The 14,358-nt window shown below is 27.1% G+C and overlaps 1 protein-coding gene across 1 annotated transcript in view; it reads right to left on the reverse strand.

The window, feature by feature from the left end:
- LOC129965778 (tyrosine 3-monooxygenase-like) overlaps positions 1–14,038 on the reverse strand; it is a 59,610-nt gene extending 45,572 nt beyond the window's left edge. The window contains exon 1 of the mRNA XM_056079954.1: positions 13,991–14,038. Coding sequence (XP_055935929.1) covers positions 13,991–14,038 — 48 coding nt within the window. The remainder of the gene's footprint in view (positions 1–13,990) is intronic.
- Positions 14,039–14,358: the final 320 nt, after the last annotated feature.

Genomic DNA, 14,358 nt, shown 5'->3' on the forward strand with positions numbered 1-14,358 from the left:
GAGAAAATTTATTAACTAGAAATATTCACATTTCATTGAATATTAAGAATATTTTTGATTTACAAACTTTTATGTAAAAATTTCACGATACTTTTTCACATATTTGTAAGCTTCGTATAATCAAGTTCAAAATTTTTCATTTTATATACAAATTGCTTTCTAAGAAAATTGGAATTTAAAAAGAAAAAAAATGATGTCTTCCTATATGTACCTAATGTTTTTGATGATAATGCGAGTATATAATATAAACAACATCGAATAAATTCATTGTTGAAAATTTCAAATTATTATGTGCTGTCAATAAAATGGTGCTGTAAAATGTTTTTCAACTTCATCAATTTCTTTTAAGCTAACTTATCAATGGCAGATTTCCAAATAGGCAGATTAATTTTTTTTATTGGGCTCTTGGGCTGAAGGGGCCACAAGTAGGAAACAAAATAAAGAGTTTATTATTGCAAATAAATAAATAATTTATTATTAAATAAATTATTTATTATTGCAAAACAAATAAATTTATAAAGAATACAAATTATGTGAAAAATTATTCTTGACAAAGTATAAATATTATTCTATATGCTTCATTATGTTTATTTTTGCTATTACATTATTTATAAATATCTCTATCTACTTCAATAATAATGTATTAAGAAGGACGACATATTGATTACTGTGTAGAATCAAAAAATGGCTCTCAATGAGATTATGCAAAAATTATAGTTTTAGAGTGATAATATAAATGTATATAAATAATTATAGTAATAATAAAAAACGAAATTATGCTAATTATTATTATATTTAATAATTAACCTCATTATTAACACCCTTCCTTATTCGAAGTTCAAAAATTTCCCACAATAATTGAAAATGAGAAATGTATTTCTTTCAAATTAATTTAAATTATTAGAATATTTTTAATAATTTGAAAAAAAAAATTGGAAACAGTTTTTTTCATTATGAGCTGTACATTCTTGGAACATAAATATTAATGAAAAAAAGCAGATTATATCGTTTAGAAATGGCAACAATGATAAATAATAATTATAACAATAAAGATAATTGAGATATGATAACAATTATTTTACTAAATAGCTTAGTTAAATAACAATTATTTTATCTCCACTCGAATATTGGTTATTTCTTAAAACAATTTAAAACGGTTAATATATTTTTCCCATTACATGATGCTTATGGTTATCTGAAACATAAAACAAACTTGGAACAATGATCTTTTTTAAAAATGGAAGTTCTTAATATTAACTCTCAATAAAAAATATAACTAAGAATGATAACTAATAAGTCTAATCTCGTCTAAGAATGATAACAAAGATGAAAAAAGAAAATAACCGTAACAATGAAAAAGAGATTATTGTTATAAATGAGATGCAATATATATATATATATATATATATATATATATATATATATATTTGGTATATAATATTTTAACAAAGCATTGTTATATCGAATACTGGTTATTTCTTAAAACAATTTAAAACGGTTAATATATTTTTCCCATTACATGATGCCTATGGTTATCTGAAACATAAAACAAACTTGGAACAATTATCTTTTTTTAAAATGGAAGTTCTTAATATTAACTCGCAATAAAAAATATAACTAAGAATGATAACCAAATCTCGTCTAAGAATGATAACAAAGATAAAAAGAAAATAACCGTAACAATGAAAAACAGATTACTGTTATAAATGAGATGCAAAAAAGATTTTTTTTTCTTTTTTGTTATATAATATTTTAACAAAGCATCATTATATCTCTGTTAGAATTCCAGATATTTCTTTCAAAAATTTAAGATGACTAATGTATTTTTAACATTGCATGTTATTTATAATTACTTGAAAAAATAATCAACCTTGAAGCTATGCTTATCATGATGAAATCAAAATTCTTCTAAAAAGAGCTTCCACAGAGAGTGTGCATACATTCTCGTTTAAGAGTGACTAGTGAAAAGTGGAAGAATAAAAGATAATGAATGCTTAAGGATATCATTATCTTACGCTGTTGCACTGCTTTGCAAAAAAGGATAATCACCCCTTCTCAGAATGTTGGATCTTTTATTTTTTTATAGCTATCTGAAAGGCAAAATGTATAAAAGAAATGCGGCTGAAAAGGCTTATGTGATCACAAAAGCTGAACTTAAGCCTTTAAAAGCCTTATACTAGTATGATAAAAGCAGTATTGTTCATTTGCACATGCAACACTAAAAGGGTTTCGCTTTTTTAAAGGAACATTTTGTGAAAAAGTGTCTTTGTATGAGCAAAATATTTTTTTTTCTTAATTGTACATTTTGGAAAAGGCAAAATGAATAAAGGAATAAATAATTTTTTCGTGGTTATTTTTGCAGAAAATCGTATTTACAAAGAATGCTTCACTTCAGAGATTTGTACACGGGTAAAATCAGTAAGAATTCACGCGTTGTAGTTTAACGGGTGCAATAAATTGTATCCTTCCACAGCGCAATCGTACTTATTTGTACCCTTTTATCAATTGAAACCATTGCAGTTGGCTGTAAACAATTTTGATCCCCGTACAGTCCCCGAATATTTAAACTCAATAATACTTTTAGGCTTGATTCAAATCGGTTAGGGAAACCGAGACTGAATTTCACAAATGCTGCCATATTTTTGAATCTAAAATGATAGTATGAAGAAGTTTATATTTTTTGTGAGTGCAAAATTTTATGTACCGAGAACTTTATTAAGCATTGCCTTTTTATCCAAAATAATTTATTAAGGTGTATGTACACACTTGAAACTTTGAAAATCATTCAAAATATCGAATAATTTTTTTATTGCTTAATAATGTTCTCTGATTCTTTAGCTTTCAAACGATACCAAGATGTTGCCAATATTCCAAATATTTCTCGAGTTATAATTATTTTTCTTGAGGTGCTTTCATTGAAAACTCTAGTTACGGTGTTTTTAAAACTCATTTTATGAAGAATGATATTTTTCAACTATGTTGCTTCATTCAAACAATCATAACTCAACAAGAAATGAACCAAAATCAGTTATTTATATATCAAATTAATCTGTATGAAATAGCGGATGTTTTGTGTCTCAATCAAAGTTATATTTATAGAAATAAATTTTTAATATCTGTTTAAAAGTTAAAATTACAGAAAAAATCTCGCTTTTTCTATTCATCTTTGATGAAAAAATTGTAAAAAAAACTATATATTTTTATAACTTGATTGAGGCAGACAACATGAAGACTAATATTAGGCATCATTTCCACCTAGAATTGTGTGTCTGTACAAATTAGAATTTAAGATATCATGTTTCAAAAAATAGGCTAATTAGCTCATTAAATATTATTTAATTAATTAATAATTAGTGTAATATGGTTTTTTTCTCACTGAAATGAGTTTAAGCATATATTAATAACCTACTGTAAAAGAAATGGATTTCTAAAGTTAAAATTTAAAAAAAATCTTCAAGTGTGTACGTACACCTTAAGTAATCAGCCTCTTTTAATGAAGCACTCTCGATTACCTCAGGGGAATTCTTGTAATTTGGATTATGCGTTTCAACTTTCAATTGCAGTAAAAATTTAAGTCTTTGGAATATGTTTGAAATAATGATTCTGTATCTTGTATCAGGCTGCATTTGAATGACTTTTCTCAATTGTCCCAAATTATAATTTTTCAACAATAAATAACTTATTTTTCATGGAATATCGCGCATAAACTAACTACTTAATTTCTCCATCTTAAATTATCTTATAATTATTCTATCCCGTCCCCCTCCCCCTTCAGTTTCATCTGGTAAATTTGAGAAATTAACCTTTATCGCAACAAAAATGACTGAATTTTATGACATACAAAAAGGACATATTTAGAAAGAAATACTTTTTTAAATCAATATAAAGAATAGTAGTTCTAGTATTAGAAAGAAGTTTATCGGCCCATCACTAAAAATAAAGTGTTCAATCCATATTTCAACTTTTTTTTAGCATTTACTTTACTTGAAAAAGACAAATATTTCTAGGTACTTATGTACTATCGCAACCATATTGGCGACATTGAATTTTATTTAATGTCGCCAACATTTAAATTCCTAGTTCCGCACCATAGACAAGTGCGAAATCGGGGTTGCTAATTTGATTAGTTATCCTAAAAGTTGGCATGTTGCAATTGTACGTAAGTACTTATTTCTCTTCTACCATTTGTTTCTAATATAGGAATTTTGGAAAATATTTTCATCTGATTTGCAGAAACTTTAAACTGGCCATTTACCATCAAAACTAATTCTGATTTATTAAAATTGGGACTCTTTAAATCTATCATATCCAGTTCAATGCTATCATCTCCATCAATCTTGAAAATATACGAATAATGACACTTAATTCTAATACCTTCAACGTTATAAACTTAAAAAATATATATTTCTTGAGAAATCAACTATGGATGATTCGAAATAAGTTACTTTTTCTATGTCTGAAATTATCATTATTTTATTCAAAAGAGTCAAAATCATCATTGTCAACCGTAATATAAAATTCTTATTATTATTTACAAGATTACAATCGTTTTTTTAAAAATTATTTGATGATTCTAGAATTTTTAGTTTGAATGAAACTAAAAAAGAAAGAGAAGAAAAAAGATAGAATAAATCAATATATTTACTTGGAAAAAAAGCTGAAAGCATATGCATGTGAGAAACATAATACTGCTATCTTTTCAGTGGGGAGGGTCTCAAAGTAAATATTTGATTTCGCTTTTTTTTTTTTTTTTTTGTCGTTAGGGGGATATTTGTCTGAAGCAAGGTATATTTTTTCATTTCGTTTGAAAAAATAGAAATAAAAGGAGAAAATCCCGATTTTTTGTTATCTAAAAATTTGTAAAATGTTTTAATTCCAAATATGGCAGTAAACACTATTTTAATAACAAAAGTAATAATTAGTTTGCTTATATAATAGCGCATTTCGGTACTAAGAATGTTGTATAAATTTTGGAAATTATGTTTTCACAGTGTTCCTGTCTTTGAGACATTCACAAATACTTCGTTTGTATGTATATATTCCACAAGATTTATAAATGATTATATATTTCTTACAATTTCTATTAATATAATTTTTCATATTTATCTTTCATTCTTTGCATATACGGAATTTCTTATAATCCCTTGTTTATGACTGTGACGTGAAATAAACTTGCCAAAAACGTACTTAGGCTCTAGATTATCTATGTAAATAATTTACAAAATCGTTATTTTAAAGTTGTTTAGTTACTATACTGACAGATTGTTATAGAAGGCTTTGTCTGTATATGACTAGACACAAAATAATTCACGAGAGATTTAAAAAAGAGCGAAAAGACACAAAAAATATAAACAAATTTTGTTCTTATTAGTAAATATATCCAGAGCTAAAATATTTTTCGATTAAAAAAATTCTACCAAAGATTAAAATTTGGGAAAACAACATTTAAAGATGTAAAATAGTATTACAACTAGAAATGTATAAATGCAAATATGAAAATCAGTGTAGAATCCAAAAAAAAATGTACTTATAAGTAAAATTCATACAATTTTACAAAAAATTTTAATAAAATATAAAAACAAAGAATTTTAATAAAATTTATAAAAATTTTAAATAAAAATATTTTTTTTCTAAAAAATAAACGATTTTTTATCGTAGTCATCTACCTTAAAATAATCATTTCGAAATCTATTAAGCTATTTTTAGGTGACCCACAGAGAACGGTACGGTCTAAATAAACATCCGAAATGTTATTTTTTATGTTCATGTGCATGTGTGTATAGTTCCAGCACTCATTCCTCTCCGGAATTCATGAAGCATTCATTACATGTCGAAATTTAATCTTTTCATTGCCCATTTTTAAATATTTATCATACTTAAAAAATCGTCTCATTTTATCAATATTCAACATTGTAGGGTAAAAGGCATTTATATTTTTAGGAACACAGCCAAAACATGGGAATTTTTTAAAAAATTTCCTTTTGAAGCCATCTATGAAAATGAGGCCCGAGTTTTTTACTGATATGATACCTCTCTTATTATTATTGGGGTAAAACAAAAACTGGTAAATTTTGTAAATATTGAAAAGACCGACATATGTTTTTCAACCGTTTCAAGAGAAGGGAAAATATTTTTTGGATTCCAGCCTTCTCTACTTTAGGTTGGCAAATTACTATTCTGTTATGTTGTAATCTCATACTTTCGGAATGATTAATTGGCTGATAGCTAAAAAGCTGCGAAATCTTTTTGTAACCACAGAGAGTCAAGTCTCAACCATTGATGAGTAAGATGGTTATTAATGTAAATAATGGAGCAGAGCGGTTATGATTAAAAATTACTTCTCTAGTAGGTAACTTATTACATATTTTCATTTAACATGGATTATTTATTTGTAGGCTGGCGTCCTGGTAGCGCTTCTTTCCAGTGATCTGGACATCCCGAGGTAGAATCCCAGTTCAGGCTTGGTTGTTCTTCTTCTGTGTTCTATCTGTGAGATGTGTGAATGTGTACAAGCGAATGTGACGCATGAAATATCTAAGTCGTCCTCTTAATCCTAGTTGGCGCTACTGAAAAACAATAGACGCTCACTCGGCTTAAATCGCTGACAGATAACTGTCAGCGGGCTTGTAAAGTGCCATAAGTCACAACAACAATTTATTTGTAGAGATAGAGTTTCTCCTCACTTTTTGATGTGTTAAAATTCCGAAATTTTGTGTATTTGTCTTAGAAAACCCCTTTTATTAAGCTCTATTTTCTGAACATATTAAACAATTAATTTAAATGATCGTTAATTAATTACTGATACTGGTGCAAGTATTTTGGCGTTATTACCAGTGGCATTACCTAATGATATATTTAAAGAAAAATATGATAGCATAATTCCATATTTTTTATACCTAACCGCTTTTAGCGACCAGCTTGTTCTACAGGATTATTTAAAATACGTAATCTCAATGAAATACAGGGTTTATTCATAGTTCCCTCAACAAAATACAGATTTTGTCCTTCCTTGATAACAAAAAATTATTATAAAAACCAATTCTATTGTGACATACATTTGTTTCGATATATTGTAAAGATGTTATAAAATTTTTAATAAAATCTTTTATGCCGGTAAATTCTAATGTGAGCCCATTTGATAGTTTAAAAAATTTCAAGACGGTGTTTTGTTTACCATTTTAACTGTCACTCTACACAAGCATTTGTAATACTAACTTTTTGTGTATTAATAATTATCACTAACTTACAGTTGCATATAATTTATCCTTTATGTAATCCCGAAGCTGATACTGAACAGTAATGGCTGATTTGAATTTTTGGATAAGAACCCACTGAACTTTTTCCTTCGTTGGCATCATTTGAACAACATTCGAATATAAAATCACTATCTTTGCTTTAGTTGTGTTATATGTTGGATTTAAAAAATTAAGAATACCATAATAAAAATTTTACAGTATTATATAAGAAATGTTTTTTTCGCAATGATTTTTTTGAAATCAGGGATTTTTTTTTTTGATGATGATAATGCATTATAAGACATCAAAAGCAAAAGTGATTGACATGAAACACTCTTAATTTAATAGTTTTATACCTGTTTGTTCATTATAAACTCATACACCTGAACTTTCTCAGTGGATAAAAAATGTGAAAGATTTGAATTTCGTTGCATTTATGAAAACTGTTGTTGCACAAACATATTTATAAAAAATTTTCAAATAATCAGTAGCAATTAAGTTAATGTCAATAAAAAAAGATAATTTGTTGAATTTCAAAGCGATGTTAAACTTATTTTTGAAATTAATATGTTCTGAAGTCATTTCAGGGAAAATACTAAATACTCACTTAAATTTAAACTAATAATTAAAATTTCAAAAAAAATCACTTTATTGTGTACATTTTTACTTTTTGAAGTATATCTGTGACATAGATAGTAATTCTGTTCAAAAGGTTTGGCCTGCAAAGAGGCCAGAACACAGACAGACACACACGGGTTCTCAATATTATTAGTAGAGATACGAAGAATTATAAATCAAGGATTAAAGGATAGAAAAAGGGAGAAATTCAAATGCATTTTCTCAACCAAAAATTTCGAAGAAACGTGAAAGTATGTGCATATTTCTACCAAAAGCTGATTTAGTAGAATTTGATTAGCATAATCTTATCTAATCACTTACCAATAGCAACTACACTTAGCTATTGTATGAAAAATTGCTGCATCATCAAATATAATTAAACAAACAATAATTACCATTTGAAATTACGCAAAAAATTTATTTTGCTGTTTTTATAATTTAATAATAACGATTTATTAGTCTGAAATATGCTCTGTATATTTTCCATTACGCAAGTAAAAGTTTTAAGAAATAGACAGCTATTTTAGAATATTTTCGCTAAATTTCATTATTTTGATAAGCCTTTTTCTTGCAAATTTTTAGAAACATTTTAGTTAATATTCTAATGATTCTGATATTCTCTATGCGTTTATTTAATTGTTTCATATGTAACTTTATTTACCACTTTTGGCTATCAGCTGGTTCACTATGGATGTTGGTTTATATAATTTCAATTTAATCTCTCAAACATAACTTCATTTTCATAATTAGGTTAACAAACTGATTTTAAACATCGAATTTCATAGACATAAAAATCGTGTTATTTTAATTGTACTGTTACTGCACTACAACAACACAATCTCTTGCAAAAAAAATCTTTCTTTTTTTAAAAAAAATTGTCAGATTTTAGGAGAATTAGGAGAAATTATAAGATTAGGAGAAAAAAATTGTCAGATTTAATAATTCCACAATTATTAAATTGGTAATATTAAAGGTTTTTTTTTTTAATTTTGAAAAAAAATATACATAAATTATTTTTATGTTCTAATATTTTCAAGAATTATTTTGAAAAAAAAACTAAAATTTTGTTTAACACTTAATCCATAAAAATGTCTAGAAACTCGTTCCAAACTACACATTCCCATTCTCCAAATGTATATTTATGCTGATTAGGTAGTTCTATGTCAAACAGTTTGTCGTGTAGGGTCTATCAGACACATATACACGCACAATCTATTATTAGTAGACATAGAAATGAAATATTTTGTGATTCTTCGTTCGTTGTTGTTTCATGTAATTTTGGACTTTTTGTGTATTATTATTTTTTGTGCATTATCATTTGTGTGTGTGTGTAATCACGTGGCATTGCAATATTTTCTTCTGTGCAGATTCTCAAATAACTGTAATTAATCGCTTCATTACGAGTTTTATACAAAATAAATGAAAATTTCGAATCAATGAAATATGCGTATCCTTAATGACATTTAAAAAAGAATTTTAAAAAAAATTAATAACAAGATTCTGGTATTTTTATAATGATGAGATACAATTAAAAAACTAAAATGAATTAGAAAAAAAAATGAACGCCTTTACTAGTGTATTAAAATTGGAATAGTTTTTAATCAAAAAGGTGAATAAGATTCATGCTGTTCATAAGAACATGAAAGAGTGAAAATACATTGGTTGTAATGACATTATGGTACGGCATTTCTCAGTGATTTTTTTTTTTAAATATTACAGGAAAAGAAAATCCCAAGTACTCATTTGAGCATCATTATCGGGTATGGTCTTCCGAAACTTTCCCGCATGCTCCACAATAAAGTTCTTATCCCAATTTCACTACAAATAATTGTGGACATTGTCTAAGGCTGCGAATTCCTTGCATTTAATTGATGAACGATAATTACGAAATGTAGATCTTTGACGTGGATCTAGTATTTTTACTGACTAGCTAGAGAATATGTAGTTTGGATGTTTTTTTCAGGCAATTGATACCAAAATTTGGCACAAAATTGCAGTTGTCGCAAAATAACAAATTTCATTAATTTAAGCCATTGTATTTACGAGTTATTGACCTTACATTCATGAAAAAGTACAGATAGACAGACGATCCATTGTTTAAAGAATTTGGTACAAAATTTAATAAATATCTATATTTTAGATACAAGCTTGTGTACGTTTTCGAGTTATCTAGTTCTTTTGTAATAGAACAACTAGACAGATAGAACTTTCTGAAAATGGATTTCGTTCAAAATTTGATAGAAGGATACAAATTTAGTTGTAATTCCACATACGAAATTTAAGCAATCTTGTTCAAAGTGTTTTTGTGTTATCGTGTTCACAGACGGACAGACTTGACGACAAAAACTTTCGACAGAGGACAAAAACTTTTTTCGATCTAGGGAGATCTGAACTGTGGAATTTCCTCAAAATCTCGAGTTCGAATTTTTCGACGATTAAAAATTTTTCTCTATATTTACTTCATATATGAGAACGCAACAATAATTATGAATATGAATAAAATGAAATGATTAAATAATTATGAATATGATTACTTAAGGAATCCTTATCAATGCTTCATATTTTTGAATTTCTGTTATCATCAACTCAGATTTTTGACAAAATTAAGAATATGTTTTTAGTGAACCATTAGTTTAAACATTTTCAACTTTTAAAAACTTTTATTAATTTTCATTTATTTTTCACCACTTATTGATAGTGATCGCCTCACTATTAAGCTGACCCTATGCCTTCCAAATCTTGTTAGTGAAATTTGGTTTAATCCTAATTAGACTAAATTAAATTTTATCAATTTCAGCTGCATATGCCTTTAATCAGAGAAAATTAGTTTATTTCCTCATTGCATTTAAAGTAACGGTTGCAGTTTCTACCCGTGGTATGATAAATGACATCAATATCCTAACCACAATAACACAAAATGAACTTATGAAAATAAAGTAAAGATTTAATGTTGGTTTTATCCACTTATATTTCCTAGTAACAATGACATCGTCTGTTGAATTGCAGACGATACCAAACAACTAAGAATGAAGTAACAAATAACTAAGAACGAATGAAATAACTAAAAGAGAGAATGGAAATGGAAATCATGCCGAAAACATACTATTTGTATTTAAATTATATAAATATAATTTTCAGAATTCTTGATCTTTTTTTAAATTTGACACTATGCCAAATCAATGAAGAAATAAAATTTCTCCATATCGATCTGCGTTTCCACTGTGAATAAACAAAAAAAGTCTTTTAAATCATCGAGAGTATAATTATTTGAAATCAATGAACAAAGGTATTGTGTTTATTCTTCACTGTGTTAATAATGACATCATAAAATTTAGAAGTAATGATTAGAATGTGTAATGCGGGAATTTTAGTTATAATTTTTTTTAAATAATTCTAAAAAAAACGTATATTTTTCAAAAATTTCTCAACATTCAATACAGGCAAAATTCATAGTTCTGAATTTTTTTTCGATATTCAGAACTTTATTTTGCACCAGAATTCTTCTTGTTGTTCTTTATAATGGCACTTGCCATCGACAAGTCTGGACGGACGTCTTCTAGTATTTTTTCCCAATAGACGCCTGAATAGATTTAATTTATTGTTGTTGTTGTTGTTTATAATGGCACTTGTTATGATGGACAAGCTCGCTGACGAAGTCGTCGATTTTATGCCAAGGGAGCGTCTCTTGTTTTAGTAGCGCCAACTAGGGCCAAGGGTACGTCTTAGCTACTCACGCTTCACATTCGCTTGCACAGCCCCTTTTTACAGGGGGGGGGGGCATATTCACACATCTCACAGATAGAACCGAGAGTCGAACCCAGGACGCCCAAGTCACGGGGAAGACGCGCTACCCCTATGCCCGGACGCCGGCACCAGAGTATTTTAAAGCGATAATTATTTATTATCTTCACAAGAGTATTGGTTGCTTTTCTACAATCTATAGAAACTATATTACAGGCAAATATCTGCGAAAATCATCCAAAACAATTCTAAATACTTAATTTTAAAACATCTGAGTTAAATATTTAATTTTAAAATTCAGGCTTTAAAGTTATAGATTTATATAGATACCACAAACACACATACGAATTTTTATTTTTTAAAGTTTAGATTTCTATTATCTCCACAAAATCTTATTCTTTTTAGAATTTTAAAAATAAAATAAATAAATATTCCTATCCGTATTATAAATTCTCTAGTGATTGGAAATTCAATATAGAACTTATAACTTATTTCATATTTATTACATTTATAAATTCAGAAAAGAGGTTTTTCAGGTTTTAAAAATGAATGTATTTAATTCCCACCTTTATATCAAAGGAATTAAAACTTGGTCAAGTATGCGATGAAGCGTTTTATAAATGATTTATTCAAAAATGTATGAAAAGGCCTGTTTTCGTGTTAAAATCATGTATTGTGACTTATTCAATAATTTTTATAAATCCTGCCAAACATTTCAGCAAACATGAAACATATCACCGAATCATAAAACGAACTAATACACTTATTTCAACACAGCAAACATGAGAAGACTGTCAGAAATTAAATATTAAGAAGTTACGTTCAGTAACTCAAACAATTGAGAGTGCAGCTTACCTTTACTTGATAAATCCGACTTTCAATATAAATAACACATTACCGAGAAATGCAAATATATTTTTATCTTTACACATAACAAATGGTTTAATTTAAAGGAGAAATAAAGAAGAATGAACGAATAACTTCTAAATTAAAATATTTCAGAAGCATTTTAAGTAAACATATGAACATTTTTGCCTCAAAAAACTGAGAACACACCAATGAAATTTTGTAATATCTCGCATACAAAGATATTTAGTTGCATGTCCTTTGGATTTATTTTCCAAAGCATTATAATGGCCTCTAAACGTCCTTGTACCGATTGGACCAATTTTTGATGGTATCTGAAGATATTTTACCCCATTCTTCTTGCAACACTTGTTTTAAATGGGTTTTGTTTCTAATTTTGAGTTGTTTAATCACTGTTTTGAGTGTGACCCAGAGATATTCAACGGCATTGTTATCAGGGTACTGTGGTGATATGTATAGCTGCAGTTTTCAATGAAAAAGACACCACATTTTAACGTCAAGTGCAGTGTGTTTGGGGTCATTGTCCTGCAAGAAAATGAAATTTCTATCTAAATCCAAATTTTTAGCACTTTTCTTTAGATTGCTCCGACCATACGGTTTCGAGTTTTCAACTTATTTAAGCTTTTTAAATCTTAAGTATTTGATAAAACTATGTGTACAATAAGCATTCAGCTTCTTATTTTTTTTTATTCAAGGTATAAAATGAGGTAGTGATAAATTCACATTTTTTTACTCTACATAATAGTAAAAATGTTAATTTGTCATAATATTCGATGTATACATTTCCATCAAAATTTTGTAAACATATTTTAATAAATTTGCAAGTACAACTTGTACAACAAATATAACAAAAATATATGTAGTTTAAAAAAAATGGAAATTCAAAAAAGTGAATTTAAAAAAAATTAATTATTAGTAAAAGAGGTAGATTAAAATGATTTTTTTTTAAATTTTCAAGATGATTTCTTTAATAGTATAAAATATTTTCAGTAATTCTTTTAAATGATTCCCACGACAATGTATTGCAATGTATCCCCATGACAGCAGTAACTATTGAAATATAGTTTCAGTTAATATGTCTTTAGAAAGTGTGTAAATATTTTAAGTGGTAATCGCTCAATATTTCCAAAAACAGTATGATTTAATCTGAAATGAAATTAAAACATTTGCAAACTTTAGACAAAGTTAAAATTCTAAAAATTCAATAGTTTTTGATTATTAAAAAAATAAAGATATGTATCTAAACAAAAAGAACAATTATACATTGATAAAGGATTCTTGATAAAATTTGCACTATCTTCCAGAAACTTTAAAAGTAATTTAATCCGAGAATATTAAATTTTCAATTTCAAGTTTTGTTTTTTAAACATTATATTAATTTTATTTCACCTAAAAACTTTTAATTAAAATGAGTTTTATAACTTAGTAAAGGAATATTTACAAATATTTGCACAATATTTTAAGATTTTTTTATTCATTCGCTAAGATACGCATAGTTTAATAATAAGTAAATTCTTAAATATTCATACCTCTAAGCTAAATGTTCCGTTTTGAGATTCGTGCACCGTGGAACTCATCTTCCCTGTCTCAGCTAATCAATATTAAGAGAAAGATTCCGGGTGACAAATTCTCGGATATACTGAGGCGGGAGGAGCAAATCTCCTCGAGGATTGGATGATTGCAAGGTATTTGAGTCATGCGTAGATGCAATTTTATTATCAAAATATTAAAGCTTTCTCTATAATCTTTAAATCAGAGTTTTTTTTTCTTTTGCTAATATTGCCTGGTTTATCGTCTTTCTCTTACTAATATCGTCTGATCAATTATTATATGTTTGGATTTAATACTTTTTTAAAAAATATTTTTGATGTTTTGCATAATATAATTAAAAAAAACT

The sequence above is a fragment of the Argiope bruennichi genome, chromosome 4 (genome assembly GCF_947563725.1).
Source record: "Argiope bruennichi chromosome 4, qqArgBrue1.1, whole genome shotgun sequence".
In the NCBI taxonomy this organism is placed as follows: Eukaryota; Metazoa; Arthropoda; class Arachnida; order Araneae; family Araneidae; genus Argiope; species Argiope bruennichi.